Source organism: Morus notabilis, unplaced genomic scaffold (assembly GCF_000414095.1).
Source record: "Morus notabilis unplaced genomic scaffold, ASM41409v2 Scaffold436, whole genome shotgun sequence".
Classification (NCBI taxonomy): domain Eukaryota; kingdom Viridiplantae; phylum Streptophyta; class Magnoliopsida; order Rosales; family Moraceae; genus Morus; species Morus notabilis.
Window position 1 is genome coordinate 364366 of NW_010362623.1, and position 18819 is coordinate 383184.

General features: G+C 34.8%; 3 protein-coding genes and 1 non-coding gene across 4 annotated transcripts; 3 read left to right on the forward strand and 1 right to left on the reverse strand.

Moving 5' to 3' along the window:
* The first annotated feature begins 109 nt into the window (after window positions 1-109).
* Window positions 110-1570, forward strand: LOC21406438. The gene is made up of 2 exons (XM_024168504.1): window positions 110-1087; window positions 1267-1570. The coding sequence occupies exons 1-2, from the start codon at window positions 721-723 to the stop codon at window positions 1443-1445; spliced, it is 546 nt and encodes a 181-aa protein (XP_024024272.1). The 5' UTR covers window positions 110-720; the 3' UTR covers window positions 1446-1570.
* Window positions 1571-1734: 164 nt separating this feature from the next.
* Window positions 1735-2504, forward strand: LOC112092403. Its single transcript, XM_024168505.1, has 2 exons — window positions 1735-1975; window positions 2248-2504. Exons 1-2 carry the CDS (start codon window positions 1760-1762, stop codon window positions 2464-2466), a joined length of 435 nt encoding a protein of 144 aa, XP_024024273.1. The 5' UTR covers window positions 1735-1759; the 3' UTR covers window positions 2467-2504.
* A 12014-nt stretch (window positions 2505-14518) lies between these two features.
* LOC112092396 lies at window positions 14519-17068 on the forward strand. Its single transcript, XM_024168489.1, has 4 exons — window positions 14519-15803; window positions 15942-16151; window positions 16269-16528; window positions 16730-17068. The coding sequence occupies exons 1-4, from the start codon at window positions 14519-14521 to the stop codon at window positions 17066-17068; spliced, it is 2094 nt and encodes a 697-aa protein (XP_024024257.1).
* LOC112092409 lies at window positions 14819-14925 on the reverse strand. Its single transcript, XR_002902580.1, has one exon. It is a non-coding gene; the product is annotated as a small nucleolar RNA R71 (small nucleolar RNA).
* Window positions 17069-18819: the final 1751 nt, after the last annotated feature.

An 18819-nucleotide genomic window follows, 5' to 3' on the forward strand; every position in this document is an offset into this window, starting at 1 on the left:
GGGCTCATTTGAAGGGATTGTTCCTGATGTGCTAGCAGGAATTGGGTATGCTCTATCTTCTTCTTTGAGTTTTCATTATGCCAGACCTTTGGCATTTTTGTTGGGAGTTTGGGGCGAGGTAAATGGGCCTCGAGGCAGTCTTTCTCATGGCCTTGTGATTCTGCATCTGGTCGAGTGGGTAATGTCTCATTTGTTTGATTTTCGCTCACTGGATAATGTTGCTGTTTTTTCCCGTGAGGCTTTGGAAGCCATGAAGGAAAAGTATGTTCCATTTGCTGTTGTTATGGCTGCAGCTGGAGTATTGAGAGCCTTGAATAAGTCTGCAGCCAGTGGCCAGCGAATGGATATACTATCAAGGCTAAGAATTTCTGCAGAGGATCGGATGAGTCTGTGGCGTGGTCTTTGATTTCCGTAACAAGTGATTTTGCCAATTCAGGAAAAGATCTTACAGTCAGCCTTTGCCTACAGTGTCTCTCATTGGCGTTGGCACGATGTGGACCAGTGTCTCCTCGTTCTCCTTTTTTTGTATGCCTTGCTACTGCGTTATTGACTGAAATCTTTCCATCAAGACAGTTTTTTGCAAAAGTGCTTGAAGCCTTGCATGTCAATTCAGCTGGACTGTTGCATAAGGAGCTTAAACAACACCTGGAAAGTGCTAGTGTTCTGTGCAATCAGTATGTCTCAGTGGATGAAGAGAGCCAAAATATAGTCGAGAATCTTATGTGGAATTACTGTCATCATATTTATGTAGAGCATCGGAAAGTGGCTTTGGCACTTCGAGGTGAAAAGGATGAGTCACTTGTGGATTTGGAGAGAACCGCTGAATCTGCTTTCCTTATGGTTGTAGTTTTTGCATTGGCAGTCACGAAACACAAATTTAACTCAAAATTGAACGAGGAAACTAAAATGGACTTATCGGTTCAAATACTGGTTGCATTTTCTTGTTTGGAGTACTTCCGACGCATCTGTTTGCCTGAGTATATGGATACAATTCGAGTTGTTGTTGTAAGCATTCAAGAGAATGATTCTGCTTGTGTCTCATTTGTAGAATCAATGCCCACTTACATTGATTTAACAAAGGGTCCTGGTATGTTCTTTGTCAAAGTAGTTATAAATTTCATGTGACATCTTTATATTTGTCTACCCATATTAAGTTTCTCAATTTGTTTTCTTTTCCTATTTATCATTCACTCGTCATCGTTTTTATATTATGTCTTGACTATATAATCTCTAAGTCCTTATTAATATGTGCGGATAAACTTTCAGTCCTCACTCTCCAGCGTAAAACGGAGTACATATGGTGCAAAGATGAGGTTCAAACTGCACGAATTCTTTTCTACCTGCGAGTAATTGCTACTTGCATTGAGCGTTTGCCTAGCCCTGTATTCGGGAAGGCAGTAGCTCCAACTATGTTCTTGTATCCTTTACAAAAGACTCGGTCTTGATGGAAATACTTTATTTGCATAAAGTCGATATTTTACTTCCTTATCACAACGCAATCAGATATTTGGGACATCCCAATGGAAAAGTGGCTCGAGCCTCGCATTCTCTGTTTGTCTCATTCGTATCTTCGGGGGAGGGTTCTGGGCAAGAGGAAAAAAGGAGCAGCTTGTTTTCTACTACATGCAAATGCAAAGATCATTAATGGTATAGGTTTTTTTTTCTTTTTTCTCTTCTTATTCTTTATCTCATAATCTGATGCTAAAAGCTTTCTTTGATGTGAATGTAGGGATATCCTGACATTACTCCTTTTGAGGGTATGGCTTCCGGAGTTGGGGCCTTGGCTCGACATCTTCCTGCCGGAAGCCCGGCCATATTTTATTGTATCCATTCACTTGTTGAAAAAGCTAAAAAATTATGCATAGAAGACATCGCTCAGCAGACTGATACGTGGAAGAATTGGCAAGGAGAGTCAGAGGCTTGCAAGAAACTTCTGGATTTGCTTCTACGGCTTATTTCCCTGGTTGACATACAGGTATTGATTTACTTTGATGCGAATAAGTTCTATCCTCTCTTGTGAAAAACGCAGATTAGCCACAAATTTTTTATTTTTTATTTTATTTTTTCGCATAAAGAACTGGCTGCATTGCACATCCATAATGTGAATATTTGCAACTTCAGTACTTCCAGATGTTGGTAATATTGATGAAGTAGAAGCAGTCAAAAAGATTTTCAAGTTTCAATCTTTCCTCGCGTGTCCATTTTGGTTTAAAATGATTTGATAATGCCATTTATGTTATTTTTCAGGTACTACCCGACTTGATGAAGTTGTTGGCACAGCTGATTGTGCAGCTACCAAAAGATGGCCAGATTATGGTTCTGAATGACTTGTATTCGCTAGTTGCAGAATCCGATGATGTTACTCGCAAGCCCACATTAGTTTCATGGTTACAATCATTGTCTTACCTTTGTTTTCAATTTAGCACGGAAAATTTTGTTGGAAGAAATTCGGAATTAGGAGGATGAAAAGAATAGAGAATGCAGAAAGAAGGGTTTGAGGCGTATATGAATACTTTCCTTTAAGGTTTTATTTGCTATCACTTCTCAAAGTTTGCTAACGAGTTCTAAATGGCAAATTATCCCCAAGATACAACAAACCCTTGAACACAATATCCAGCAAAAATATTGAGTTTCAGAATAGTTATATTCTGTATTTTCTGAAGTCTATCATATAAAGACAGGGATGCATCCATCTTCTTTAAGTGTTACAACCTTTCACATAAAGATACCTTTTTAATTTGATGGTTATCTTTTATATGCTGATGCACTTGTATCAATAGTTATTTTTATTGTTAATAAGTACTCATATATGTAAGAAAACATATCACAAATAGATGCAATGGTTCGAGATTTTTTCAAATCACTAAAACACACGAAAACACATTTTTCGTCGACAATTTGCGCTGCAGCGCCCAAGAGGTGCACTGCAGTGCGCGGGCTTAGCAAAACAGACTCGAGAGGTCTGTTTTGCGCAGGCTGCAGCGCGTCCGTGCGCTGCAGCGCACGCTTCTGTGCGCTGTAGCGCGTAGGCCTAACAAAACAGACCCGAGAGGTCTGTTTTGCGCAGGCTGCAGTGCGCTGCAGCGCGTCCGTACGCTGCAGTGCGCACTCCTGCGCGCTGCAGCGCGTGTTTGCGTCAGCCCACTCTTCCTGAATGTGTTTTAATCCAATTTGTGATATCAAGATTGAGAGATATATTACAATCTCTCTAACAAATTTAACCTCCAAAAGGAAGGAAAATGGAGAAAAGATTAGTTACGTGCAGAGAAAGGATCAAGTGACCCATAATAGCTTAAATGCTCGACTGTGAAGAAAAGAGGTGCAGTTGTTGGATTGCTCACCTTTGGAATACATAGTTTTTTTCCCCTCTTTCTTGTAGTTTAGGTTTATTAGTCATTTTTATCCACTAGATTCAGAATAAAAATTCTAGAAATTTATGCATATCTCTGTTGGTTTCTCAAATTGGATTTTCAAAAAAAATTGTGTAAAAGCGTGGTATCAATCGAATCACATAAATCAAAATTTAATGTGATTATTATTTTATGTTAATTTAACTATAAATAAATTAAAGAGAAGAAGGAGAATTTTACCATCGCTCAATTAGGACGTAAATTTTGAACTCTTCTAACACCGTCTTGAGCTCTTAAATTTTAAGAAAATCACGGTTCTTTTCAACGTATCTTCAAATTAACGTGAACTCGAACGTGTTGACGTTTTAATGGGGTTTTCAACACATGAGATAAATGAATAGAAATGTCAATTATAATTATGACTTATTTTTTTTAAAAGTATTTGATAACACTCGAGAGATTTTTTTAGTTTTACTTTTTGTTTTCTTATTTTTCTCTTTTTCTTATGTGGAAATCTCCCTTTTGTTTCTCTCAGCCAAAACCAAATAAAAATTGATTCCTTTACAAGTAAATGTCTTCTTTTCCTCATGCTGAGAGCACGTTTCCTCCCAGTCCCTTCTCTTTTTTTTTTTTCCTTTTTTTTTGAGTGAGGAAACGTGCAGCTGTTTACTTTCTCACACACACACACACACACACACATTAACGAGAGAGAAGAAAAAAACGTTTGGTGTAAAAAAAAATTCTATCTTTTTATAAAAATGACTAAATTCATCTATATTAATTTAAAATAATTTTAAAATAATTTTAATATTAATTAATCAATATATGTATTTAGAATTCTTAATTTTAAATTAATAATCATAACCCAATATAATACATTCAGTTCACATTAATCTTATGAAGCCGTTGAGAGAAACTATGAACATTATAATTTTAAGTTCCAATAATTTTTTATAATTAATTAACACATTAATTAATATATCAAAATTAATTCTAAATTACTCAACTATAAATTTAGAATTGCACTCTTAAAATTATAAAATAATTATGTTAACGAAATTTGTGTTGTCTATTGATATAGTCACTACATACGAATTAATCATCCATAAACGATTCATAATTAAAGCTAGGTATTTTCTGTGACCTCTTTAATTATATTTTTCTCTATAAGTACCATTGATCCTCTAATGAATAATATATTTTATGATCCAATCATAAAATTGAGCGCTCTTATTATTCATGTCTCAAATCAACACTTATGGGAACCGTCCATCTACTTCATTATGAAGGAATGGATTTCATCTTATAAATTAATATTCACGGCTATTTATTTTACTATGCTCCCAATATACCAAGACTTTGACACTATTCACATGTGTCATTACTCAATATGTCAAAGAACATAATATCAAATAAGAGTTTTTTAATTACTCAGAATTAAGATTTATTTATATATGACCATCATTGATTAATATTGAATACTCTATTTAATAACGGAATTTATTAGATATTCATAATTAATTGCGTTCCGGTCCTATATAATCATGTTACATAAAATGCTTTCATTCTAATGATCTCATCATTAACAATCTAGGATAAGATTATTTCATTCAGAATGTAATTAACTGCATTAGTAATTTTAAATTAAAGATGACAACTTTAATTTATAATTACGGACAAGTTTAGATTATTTTATTTCAAACATTATTCTCTACATAGAACACTTATATATAATGTTTAAAGTTGCATCTAAAATAATATAGAGATTTTGATATTTATAAAACATCACATGCATGCAAAATAATACTTAAAAACTTTCACATTTTATTGATAATCAGCAAAATATTTACATCTTATTTAATTTATGCAATGATTTGACAAACTATTAGCTAGTTGTCACATCTTTTTTCTCAACAATTTCATTGTCATTTGATCCAGCAGTGTTCTGTCTGCTAGGAATGACTTTGATAATAATGATAACTCTCAGATGGAGTATTAGAACGGATTTGCATCGTTTTGGACCCTCGGATTCCACCCACGATAATTACGGACAGGTCAGACTATGATAGGGCTTATGCTTATTAGTAATGTTTTCTTCTACTTTGATTTCTTCATTATTTGTACTACTTTGCCTTCAACTGAAAAAGTGCAGTCGTTATAGACAATTCATTCATTTGAATTTCTAACATTACTATTGCCATTGTCATAGTGCAACTTATGAACGACTGCTTAGTCATTCTTTTGTTGTGCTTTGCCTCCAGAAATCCAATAGTTTCATTCTGTCTCTCTAGTTTTTTGTACATGCTCCAAGCATGGATTGCAGATTCTGCAGTATGCACACAATTCTGACTCTACTAACATGTTCTGAACTTCAAGTGTTCTGCTAAAAGATGAAAAGAGTGAAAAAAAAAAAGATATATAACATTAAAAATGCAAATACATGGATCATTCCTTAGTTTCATTTATCGTTTTCTATATCCAAAATGTTTTCTTTTTGATAGAACTTGTCAACATACTTCATTTGAACGGTTGTCGACTTTTCATTCTTCATTTTTCAATGTTATAATATGAATTCGTTTACGCTTTATTTATTTGTTTGTTTTTTTTTTTTTTTTTTTTTTAATTTCTCCTGTAACATGACAGGTATGTTTTTGTCCTTTTTTTTTTTTCGTGAAGCCTTTAATTTCTCTCCTTATTAATATCTTTGGATTTTCTCCATATTTTCCAGTTTTTAGTCCATTGTAGGGGTGGAGCTGCTGCCCACTTGCCCGAGGGCTCTTCTTAGAATTTGGCCTGGATCTTAAAATTTTTGACATTTTTCCTTTTGTTTGCCCCCCTCAAGTTTTCTAATTATCACCTTTGCACATGTTTTTTTAAAAGAAATTTCAATTATACCTTTCATTTTGACTCTTAAATGTTGGGGAAATCGGGTATTTCCCACTCAAAAACAACTTCACCGTGAACAATACTTGTGAATAGGTACACGTGAGTAGTGTCGCTTATGTAAATAGTATTGTATAGATGAATAGTATTATACGCAGAGGACAAACCCGACAAAATAACTATTGAATATTGAAAACAAATAAAAGACCACCAGAATTAATAACGGAGTTCGGCTAAATATTGTCTCTAGACACTGTGGGACACTATATTTACTAAAGAGAAGAAAGATTACAAATTGGGTAGAAATTACAAAAGCCCACAAATTAGAAATCTATAGAATTTCTTACAAATTTACAAAAGGGAGAAGCTCTCAATTTTTGGGATGCAAAACAAATGAGGGGAGGCATGTATAGCTTTTGCCTCCCCCTCTTTTACGCGTGAACCAGCTGTAAACAGTTGGGTTCACTTCCTAAATTCAACACCGTTTTTGGTGCTCTCTCTTCTTCTTCTCCCTCTCTGACTTTCTCTTTTGGTTTTCAACATAAGTGTGAAGCCCACATTTTTGATAATGAGCCACCCATATTGACTAATAAATCTCCACCTTGACGAAATTATCAAATCTGTCTTAGAAGAGTTGGGAACCTTTGGTGTTTGAGGAGTTGGTATTGCAGAAGCAGCGGCGACGAGGCCAAAAAATCAGGTGGCAGTAGCGTGGTGGTGCATCGCGTGCGAGGAGAGAAACCCTAACTCTGATTTTGAAGGTAAAGAGGTTTCCTCTGAAAGTAGGGGTGTACACGGATCGGATTACGCGGATTAAGGGTTAATCCGCAATCCAATATGTTTATGTGAATTGGAAAAATCTCAATCCGCTACCAATCCGTTAGACTCATAATCTAATCCAATCCGAATTTGCAGATTGGATTATACGGATTAGCGGATTGACCTATGTTTTCGATATTCTCATAAAATTAAATACAAAATTAAACACAAACATAACATATTATAAAAGTTGAAGAATTTCATAATTCATTACAACACAATCTAACATAATAGATATATAGTTAAATATGTATATATAAAATTAAGAAAAATCTCTCATATATATTATTAAAAATATATAAAAATATATATACAGTATATATACTTTGGATTGGCGGATTATACGGATTGATAAATGTTCAATCTGCAATCCAATAGGTTACTGTTGAGTGAAAATATTTATTAATATTGAAATAATATCTTACACACAACATAATTTCACCTATAGTAGGATTTAATTAGCATAGGAGTTTATTATTTTTAGTTCGACCCATTCAAGATTATAAGAATAACCTCTTAATTACAATCCCTTGGTACAAGGAAAAACTTTTTGATTCCAATTAAAACAGTAAATACTATTTTTTTTTTTTTTGGGAATTTGGGAAATTTGGGTTGATTTAAAATTGCGGCTGAACTTAGTGAATTTTGTCGAGTTGGCTACATACCCCGTTAAGAGATCAAGCCACTTGTAGTTCAAATTTTAGGTTTAAAAAAAATTAGATAATTCCCCGGTGTATGACCTTATGAGGAATTGACGCACTTTGAAATCTGATTTAGTTTTGTTTTGATTTTCTCTTTTATGAGGGTTTTTAGGATTGAATTTGATCTTGAAATTTCACCTAAATTTTAAGGTTGTCTACATATCTCATAGGGAATCAAGTCAATCATAGTTCTTGAATTTGAATTTTAATTTTAGAGAATTTCCCAGTATATGACCACATGAGGAATTCAAAGATGTTTTAAAATTTAATTTGGAATTTTACTTTAGAATTTGGGTTTGAAAGTTGTATTTAGATAATTATCTAGTATATAACCTTATGGGGAATGAAAAGGATCCTTTTAAATTTGGTGTTGAGATTATTTATTATTTGAATTTAGGATTTAAAAATTGTATTTAATCACCATATAATTTTATGAGACAATGAGTTCATCTTTTTGAGCTAAGCGACCATAAATGGGCTCAATTTGTGCATTTTAAATTTTTAGGTATTTAATATTCTGACTTTCTTTAAAATTTATCTTTTATCCCTTATTTTTTTTTAATTTTAAATTTCATCACTCCAAACTAAGAGGACGTTTGGTTTGAGAATTTAAACCATGTGGTTCGAACTATTTTCGATTTACGTGAATTTTTTATGAGAGAAAATACTGTACCGAATCACGAATCATGATTCGAATCAGGGAAGAAATCCCTCTACCAAACATCCTCTAATTGATTCGATTGTATGATGTATATCCATTTTTTGCTGACAATTTGATTTCAAAAGAGATTTAGATTTCCCTCCTCCGTTCTACACTTTTTTTATTCTTAAAGTAGGGAATACATTTGGATGTATATATATACATGTGAGCCATTATTCATAGCTCCTATTGCAAACATCACAGCAAGTATAGATTGCAATCATCACAGGGGTCTCCCGAGGTACATATGGCCGGCCCTTCGGGTGTCTCGGTGATACAAACAAAGAAAAGACGAATTCCCATCACATCCCCTATCACTTAAAGCCAATCCTTACAAAAGGAGGAAATAGAATCGAATAATCTACCTTAGTTTTTCCTTTCCGTATTCAATTTTTAATATTTTATTATTAATTATATATTTATTAATATTTATATAATTAATAATTATTATTATAATGTATAATACATATTTATTTATATTTACATAATATTTACATATTTCTTTTTTATTTGATTTGCAAAATTTTACAAAACAAAGATACAAATACAATAAGTTTAACCCCTCCCGCTAATCTTTAGAATTTTTTTCGTTATTTGCATTTTAAGAACTTATAACTTATATTGAATTTTAACGTGTCTAATAACCTGAAAGAATTCGGGGAGGGGTCATTTTTGAATCTAGAACCAATAGGTTCAAGAGATAAGAGAATTAAGAATACCTACGATAAATACTAATGCAATCCATAATGATGTACCAGAAAATACAACATTTTTATTACCCAACCAACCATCAGGAGAAGCAAATACAACGGGTACACTAATCAGTAAGATTGATGAAGTAGCAATTAATGCAAAAACAGCCAATTGGAAAGCAATAGTCATGTTTCTAATCCTCCAATCTACCGGGTCTATTCCCTTAACTGGGACACTTCCTACTAGAAGAAGTATGGTTGATCCTTTAAGAGGTATGATTTGTAGGTTTACAGAGGGATAAAAGCTGTTAGTATATATATACATGTGAGCCATTATTCATAGCTCCTATTGCAAACATCACAGCAAGTATAGATTGCAATCATCACAGTAAGTATAGCTTGCAATCATCACAACCAGTCTAGCGTGAGCTTTTGGTGTGTGTGTGTGTGTGTGTGTGTGTGTGTGTGTGTGTGTGTGTGTGGTGTATATATATATATATATATATATATATATATTGGTGCTTTGTGAAGATATTGAGAAAGAACTGAAGGTGACGGCTTACTTGCTCTTTTTTTAATATTTTCATTGTTTGATTGCTTGTCAGCGGGTATCGTGCGATTCATATGAATATTTTTATATAAATTATATGCACATAATTTTTCATATACCGATTCTTAAGGTGTATTCGTACAAATTTTTCATTCGAATTACACTCAAAAGATATCTTAACAATCTGTAACTTTTTTTTTTTTTTACAGAGTGCTCCTTATATTGAGAAAGAACTGAAGGTGATGGCTTGCTTGCTCTCTGTTTTTTTTTAATATCTTCATTATTTGATTGCTTCTCAGCGGGTATCGTGCGATTCATATGAATATTTTCATATAGATCATATGCACATAATTTTTCATATACCAATTCTTAAAGTGTATTCGTACAAATTTTTCATTCGAATTACACTAAAAGATGTATCTTAACAATCTATAACATTTTTTTTTTTTTTTTTTTTTTTTTTTTTACTATTTGCTTTTTTTTTTTTTCTGAACAAAAAAATATATATATATATATATATATATATATATATATAACTCTTATCCCATTTGTTTGATTGTTCCCGTAGGAATACTGCACACCAATATATTTAATTGGGCAATTATCTAAATTCTTTGTTTGTATTTACTTTTAACTTATATATAATTGGGCAATTATCTAAATTCTTTGTTTGTATTTACTTTTAACTTATATAGATTTATGTATAAAGAAAATCCAAGTCAAAGTAACAAATGCAAAGATTTTTTTTACCGTGAATTTACAATTGTAACAAATAATTTAGAAAACTTTTAATCTTTGATTTTTAAAATCACATTTAACTTATATAGATCTCTAAAAAGAAATTTAAGTATTAGTGATAATCATTGGATTGTGATAAGAATGAGAAACTACACACTATGAGTGTATTAGAAATTTATTAAGAATATTACAAATAAGAAATCTCACGTCATAAGGTGTACATATCTTCGTAGAGAGAGTCAAGGAGTAAATCACAATTCCATACTCTAAAGTGTATATAGGACTTGATTTAAATGCACTGTATATATTTAATAACACAGAAAACTAAAACTGTTAGTGCGGAAGAAGATAAAAATATCAAAACATGTATTTACCTTCTTATTTCACAATATCGCACTGCACTTTTGAGGATGTATTTTCTTTTTTTTCCTCACGTCACTGTTACTTGCACACACACATACTTTTTGTTTTTCTCTCACTTTTCTTCCACACACCTGCACACACAATTTTTTTTACTGCACACACCAACGCCAACACCTATGTCTCCAGAAAAAGGTTTTCTTCTTTTTTTTTTCTTGCTTCTTTCTTTATTTAAGAGAATTCTGTAATTTATATGAGAGAATTCCGTAACAGTTACTTTCCCCTCTTTTGGCCATTACTCTTGTTTTGAAACGTGCGTATTTGATGCACCCTTTTGCCATCACTCCACGTTCTAAAATGTGTATGTATAATGCCTTTTTTTTTTTTTTTTTTTTTTTTTTTTTTTTTTTTTTTTTTGGACATTTGGGCCAACACAAAATTTTATTTTCTCCTCTCTCCTTTTAAGGCCTATTTATGATTCATTATCTAATGTATATTTTTTTAACCGTAACAGATGCCCCCTCAAGTGTGTGCGTGTCATTGATGAACATGCGCGATGCTTGAGTTCTTTTTTTTTTTTTCTCTTTTTTTGTTATTGTTTAGTTGCCGATGGATGTTTATGGGGAGATTTGTTCAGAGAGGGCGCCATACAATCATGATGGAGAGGTTAATTTTGGTCCAAGATATTGCCGTTCAGTATCATTAAATGAAATTATTGTCCCAACAGATTCGAAACACCGGGTTATTTTGACCACCACTTGTAAGGTACCTTGTGGAGATTTGAGATATAAATTCTCAAGTGAGACCAAAGCTGTTCAACATCTTTAACAACATGGTCCTATCTTTAATGAAAAATTTCTTGGGAAAGTTAACAATGATGATGATGGGGACTGCAGATTTGTGGCGACAAATGAATTCTACCCAAGCCTTTTCTACAATTTGAAAGACAAGAAAATGTTAGGAAAATTCAATATCCGTGGTCGAGCTATCTTTCAACTTTCTCTAATGGAATGGACTGAGCACATTTTAATACATAATTGATTGGTGCATGAAAATGCACCCTAAATACTGCTTTTGATTTATATAATATTAAAATATTTAAGCGTCAATTAAACAATTCTATCATTTTTATTCATAATATTTTTAATTGGAATTTGTCTAGCTTTTACTTAATTATTTACAGATAAAAAGCAGTGTAAAAAGCTACACAAAAATAAGCCATGAAAGTCATGTTTTCAAGTTTCAACCAGCCGAGCCATGCCTTTTAGCCGAGCCGATCAGAGAGAGAGAGCCGAGTAGCTTAGCCGAGCCAACATCAGCTCGTGGGCCCTACCACTCAGTGCAGGAATCCGCGCCCGTTTCTTCCTGCCATCTCACGCCTCGCGCGTCACCAGCACGCCGCACCTCACAGGGCGCGTTCCTTCCATGCAGCCATTAGCGCGCGTCCAAGCTTCAATCCGCGTGGGTCCCGCACGACAGCAGCAGACCTGCTGCCTTCTCCGCGTGCGCCACCTGTCCAACGCGGGTCCTCCACTCTGACCGCGCCAACACACGCCAACCAATCCGCGTGCAACACGTGGCACGTTTCTCTCATCAATGCCAATCTCGTTTCGACACATGTCCACTGAGTGTTGAGTCCGAATTTCTCCTTCAAAAATTAGAGCAAATTACCATATTTCTTCCCAAATCAAATATATGATTCCTTCAAATTTATGTGTAATTTTATTTTGTTTCACTTTCTTTTGTAATTTTCTATTTTTATTGTTTGTTTCCTTATTTGACAGGCAACCACTGAACACTATAAATAGAGGGGTTAGCCTAAGGTTTTTGGAAGCTTTCAATATTTAGTTTTCTGTCGTCTTGCTGTCAATCTCATATTTTCTTTCTAGAACATGTGAGAATGTTTTGCAAGCTAGGCTAGAGTTTTCTTGGTGAGGTTAGAGATGAACTTCTGTTGAGCGACCCAATTCGGGGTTTTGATTCCTTGTGCTGTAAAGTTCAACATCTGAATGAATTAAATCTCATCTATTTTTCTATTACTTTTCAAAATATTGTGTGCCAATTTTTATATAAGTTCAGTCACGCTTTTCTTATGTAATTATGTCACGCATTGTTTTGTCATTCTAATTATTTTACAAATTGTCTTTTACTGCAATATTGTCAAATTGATATATTGTCGATTTTGGATAACTTGTAATAATAATATTTTCTGAGCCAACATAGAGATTTAATTTATTCGATTGTTTTATTTTGTGAATCAAAACTTGAATTGGTGAACGAAGCATTAGAGATTCTCGACACCTTACTGTTTTCTTCATACAAATTTTCTCCTTTTTATTTTATTTGTAACAAAAATCCCCAAAACTCTCATTTTTCTTTAATTCACTTTTCTCTAACACTCTTATTCTGTTAGTCATTCTTGTTATTTTGTTATCTTTCTGTGGATACGACCGCCCTTCTGTGCTACAATTGACCGCTTGTGAACATCACTTTTGGGCGTTAATCAAATTTTGGCACCGTTGCCGGGAAGGTGCTACTAGCAAGACTGATCAGTAGATTTTTGAGCGAAAGAGGTAAGTGCATTTTCTTTCTGTTTTTATTTTACTCAATTTTTATTTCTTGATTTGCGTGATCTGTTTTTAGCCACTATTAAAAAAAAACCTTTGTTTGCTGTTCGTTCTTTTCTGTTACGTTACATTATACATTTTTTATTATTTATTTTTATTTATTTTCTTTTCTTCCTCTCTTTCTCGTTTCTTATTGAAGAAAAAAAAGTTTTTTTTTTTTGAGTCACTGATCATTGCCGTTCTCCTTTCTCTCTTTGTTTCCGTATATATATATTAAAAAAAATCTCTTTTCATTCCAATTCTTTTTATTTAGTTTCCTTAGTTGTGAAAGAAAATTTAGGACTTGCTTTAGTGTTTATTTTATTTTATTTTATTTTTTTAGTTTTAAAATTGATTGTGATTTGATTTTGTAATGTTTTATTTTTGGTAAATTAAGATTTTATTTTGTTTCCTCATTTGTATATTTTAATTGTTGCCTAATTTAATTTTTCCTTTTATAGTTTCATTAATTCTTAGGATTATAACTAGGATTGTAATTAATTGACTATTCTTAATCTAGGATAATCATAATTTGGTAGATTTAGGCTTTTGACTTTAGGAATAGTTTCCATTAATTAGATTACATTTCATAATTTACTTAATAAAATTTAATAATTGATTTTGAGAATAATTGTATGGTTACGTGGAAAGTACAATCTGAGGGAGTTCTGTCTAGGAAAGTTGGTACTTAAGTGGGCCTCGCCCCACCAATCTTTTCTGGGAACGTTGCTCTGTCTAGGAGACTATTCATTGAGCCAAGAGCTATAGTCTTTCCTGGGAGCACTCTCGGTGGTTACAATTTACGTTACTATATAATTATTTTCTTTTTGATTAAAAATTAAAAAAAACAAAAAAAATTAAAAAAATAAAAAAAATAAAAAAAATCACTTAGGGTGAATGCATCGATATAGAGACGAACTATGGAGATTTGCTCAACATCCAGATTTAGAAACCCCTATTGAAATTCTATCCGACTCGTCTTCTACGTCTCCGTCTTCGTACTCGTCGTTGGAATTCGCATTTCAAAATCTATTCGCAATGGCACAACACGAGGAAGTTTAACAGAGGACGTTGCGAGATTACTTGCACCCAACGCGAACGGCCACCCCATCTTGCATCATGTTCCCACCAAATGCACCGCCTACGGATTTCAAGCCGGGCATGATTGCACTTCTCCCAACCTTTCACGGATTAGAGAATGAGAATCCATATGTACACATTCAGGAGTTTGAGGAGGTGGTGGCCACCTTTTACAGCCGTACTGAGGCCGCAAACATTGTTAGATTGAAGTTTTTCCCTTTCTCTCTGAAGGACAAGGCCAAAAGCTGGCTATATTCTCTTAGGCCCAAGTTTATTGGTACGTGGGAAGAAATGACGATGACATTCTTCAACAAGTATTTCCCACACCATAAGACTAACAATTTGAAACGACAGATCTCAAATTTCGCTCAGAAGGAAAATGAAACTCTCTATCAAGCTTGGGAGCGTTTTAACGATCTGTTAAATCTGTGTCTCCACCATGAATATGAAAGTTGGCGCCCTGTAAGCTATTTCTACGAAGGACTCACAATCCGAGAGCGCCAATTTGTTGAGATGATGTGCAATGGAGATTTTCTCCAGAAGGATCCTAACGAAGCTATCGAGTACCTGAATGAGTTAGCTGAGAAAGCTCATACTTGGACTGGACTGAGTGCTACTGAGAGCACTAGTAGGTCCCGACCAGCTAGAGTTTATCAATTGATGGAAGAGGATAGCCTCAAGGCCCAAGTTGAAGCTTTGACAAAGCAAATTGAGACCCTTAAAAGTAAAGATAGTAAAGGCCCCAACATGGTGGCAAGGACAGAGGCACATGAGCCTTGTTCAGTTTGTGGTGGAATGGGCCATCTAGCTCAGGATTGCCACACTTTAAGTGAAATGAGAGGGGTATACGAGGAGCAGTGCAATGCTTTGGGCGTATACGGAAAACCATATACACCTTTCTCGGAGACTTATAATCCTGGTTGGAAAAACCACCCGAATTTCAGTTGGCGAGATTCGAATCAACATGCACAATCATCTGGAAGGCAATGGAGATCAGAGCAACAATCTCAACCACCAAGGACATATTTTGCACCTCAGAATAACATGCAGCCGAAAGGGAATTCTCTAGAGGATACCCTAAAAGCTTTTATGGACACGCAAAATAAGACGAATCAAAGAGTTGATTCAACGCTCACGCAGCTGGTGGAGGAGAACAAGGAAATAAAAAGTCAGATCACAAAGCTGACAGAAGCTTTAACCGTTCAAGAGCGCGGTAGATTTCCATCACAAGCCCAGTCCAATTTGAGAGGACAACACATGGCTCAAACTTCCAACTTTGAAGGTCAAAATATCAAGGAAGTTAATGCCATCTCTATTCGAAGTGGTATGAATTTTGACACGCCATCGACAAGTACAACCACTTCGAGTAATGAAGAATCGGCTTAGGAGAAAGAAGAGCCAACAAAAATTCTAGTAAATGTGCCCTTCTCCCAAGCTCTCTGACCTGCTGGGAAAGTGCCAGAAAATCAAAGTGAGATCCTAGAGCACTTGACACAATTGAAGATCAATCTTCCGTTACTACATGTGATCAAGCAAGTGCCGGCCTACGCTAAGGTTATCAAGGATCTGTGGACCATAAAGAGAAAGCACCACGTCAAGAAGACTACATTCTTGACGGAACAAGTGAGCGCGGTGATTGAGCAGAAGACACCGCCGAAGTATAAGGATCCAGGTTGTCTTACCATTTCTTGCCAGATTAGGACACATGAATTCGGCCAAGCGTTACTAGACCTAGGATCGAGCGTGAACCTCATGCCTTATTCAGTCTACTCGTAATTGGGTCTTGGAGAGATTAAGCCCACATCTGTGGTTCTGCAACTGGCCGATAGATCCATTAAGAGACCACGGGGAATAGTAGAAGACGGTCTGTTACAAATCGACAGGTTTTATTACCCCGTGGATTTTCTTGTCTTGGATACACAATCCGTGGTGAATATGGCGTCATCCATTCCCATCATTCTAGGAAGACCTTTCCTTGCCACAGTAAACGCACTTATCAATTGTAGAAATGGTCTCATAAAGATATCTTTCGAGAATATGGCCCTTGAGGTGAATATTTTTCATATTCAAAAGCAACCACGTGATGATGATGAGTGTCACCAAACATTTATGATCGACACACTTGTCGAGGAGGGGGTTCTGCCGCAAAGCAACTCTGAAGATCTGGAAAACCTCCTCAAAAATTCTGAATCTGAGAGTTCCGATCCTTGTGAGGTGTCTAATAGTTTTGCCATTTTCAAAGAATCATAGGACAGAGGAACCAAGTTTGGGTCACTATGTTTTCTGGAGCTCCCAACAGAAGGAGAAAAACCGAAATCATCCACCGAGGAGGCTCCAAAAGTCAAGCTAGCCCAACCACCTGAGGGCTTAAAACATGCATTCTTGGGAGATATAGACATATTCCCAGTCATCATCTCATCTAAACTCGATCCATTGCAAGAACAACGATTGATCGACATGCTGAAAGAGCGCAATTCTAGGATCAAGGTAAAAATGAAAGTGGCTCATGACAAGCAGATCCTAAGGAAGAATTACTTAGAGCGGGTGAACCAGGTGGAAGAGATCATTCTCGACGACCCCGTTTACTAGCCCTGAGTAGTTTGCTCACATCTTTTGTATCATATTTTGATTTTCTGTTTTTCTTTGCTTTTTTTTTTTTACATTTTTTTTTATGTGTGTTTTTGGAGAATCATATCAGGAAGCTCATGCTGTGCTCATAAGTGGAAAGCTCATCATCCAGGTGTCTTCTTTCTCTATATTTCTATAATGTTTGACACTTTGGACACTGTCTGATTTTGGTTGGGGGTGGTGAGCATATTCATGCGGAAGAGTGATTTTTGTCATGTTGATGTTTGGGTTAAAATTTTTGTGAAGTTATCTTAGTATGATTTCAAAATGATTGGTTTGAGTCGATTTTTGCTGTCTTGGTTACTAAGAAATAACTTCCAGAGTTTCTTTTTGCACGTGCTGAACCTTGTGGTAAGATGGATGTTAATGCATGTCAGTTGAGAAAATTCCTGAGTTTAAGTGCTTAATTTTTGGTGAGTTAAGAGAGTTGAGAAAATGAATTTTGAACCTTCATTGATCTTTTAAGCTGGTAAAATCACTATTAGAACATCATTACATGGTTAGTGGTATGCTTGGTGCATATGCTTGAGGGATGAATTTTGGGTTAGATAGGAATGATCTTATGTAATAGTGCCTCATTTCTTATTTTTCCAAAAAAAAAGAAAAAGAAAAAAAAAAGAGCAAGAGCAACATTTCACAGATCATGTAGTTTGGTCGTAATCACATTTGATGCTATATAGCTGTTTGTCAAAAGAACACCTTTCTACATTCACCTCATTATTGCAGGTTGTCTCTTGCCAAAAAATAAAAAATAAAAAAAAAAGAAGAAGAAGAAGAAGAAAAAAAAAGGAGTAGTTTATTTTTCTATGCATTTTTTTGGCTCTTTCTTCATTTTTGTAAATTTCTGTTTGACCCAAATGAAATTCCAAAAGCTGGTTTGTGGTAAGAATGGTGGAATGTTCTAGTAGTTGATTAACCTATCTTTTGGTCAATGTTCGTTTGACTGTTTGTCCTAAATTTGACATTCTTCACACTGAGCGTTGATTGTTTCATTTCCAACTCCATGAGAGAAAACCTTTACACTTAAATATTTCTAACACCTGTGAGATCAATGGAGTTGAGAATTCTGCTTGTTGAATTTTTCAAAGCTGCATGTGTTATGGTTAGTGGTAAGAAGGTTATGGTTTGGAGCACACACACACGACTCTGGAGTTATGACTGAAATAATCTTGATAGTATCTTTTGACTTCTTACTGACAGTTTGTTTGAAATACCAAGGTGACTAAGCTAGTTGAGACTCAGATTTTCTTTGTGACATGATTTCTCTTGCGCTTGGATTGCTAGAGACTAGCAATAAGCTGGTTGGGGGTTGTGATTAGTGCATGAAAATGCACCCTAAAACTGCTTTTGATTTATATAATATTAAAATATTTAAGCTTTAATTAAACAATTCCATCATTTTTATTCATAAGATTTTTAATTAGAATTTTTCTAGTTTCTGCTTAATTATTTACAGATAAAAAGCAGTGTAAAAGGCTACACAAAAATAAGCCATGAAAGCCATGTTTTCAAGTTTCAACCAGCCGAGCCATGCCTTTTAGCCGAGCCGATCAGAGAGAGAGAGAGCCGAGCAGCTTAGCCGAGCCAACATCAGCTCGTGGGCCCCACCACTCAGCGTAGGAATCCGCGCCCTTTTCTTCCTGCCATCTCACGCCTCGCGCGTCACCAGCACCTCACAGGGCGCGTTCCTTCCACGTAGCCATTAGCGCGCG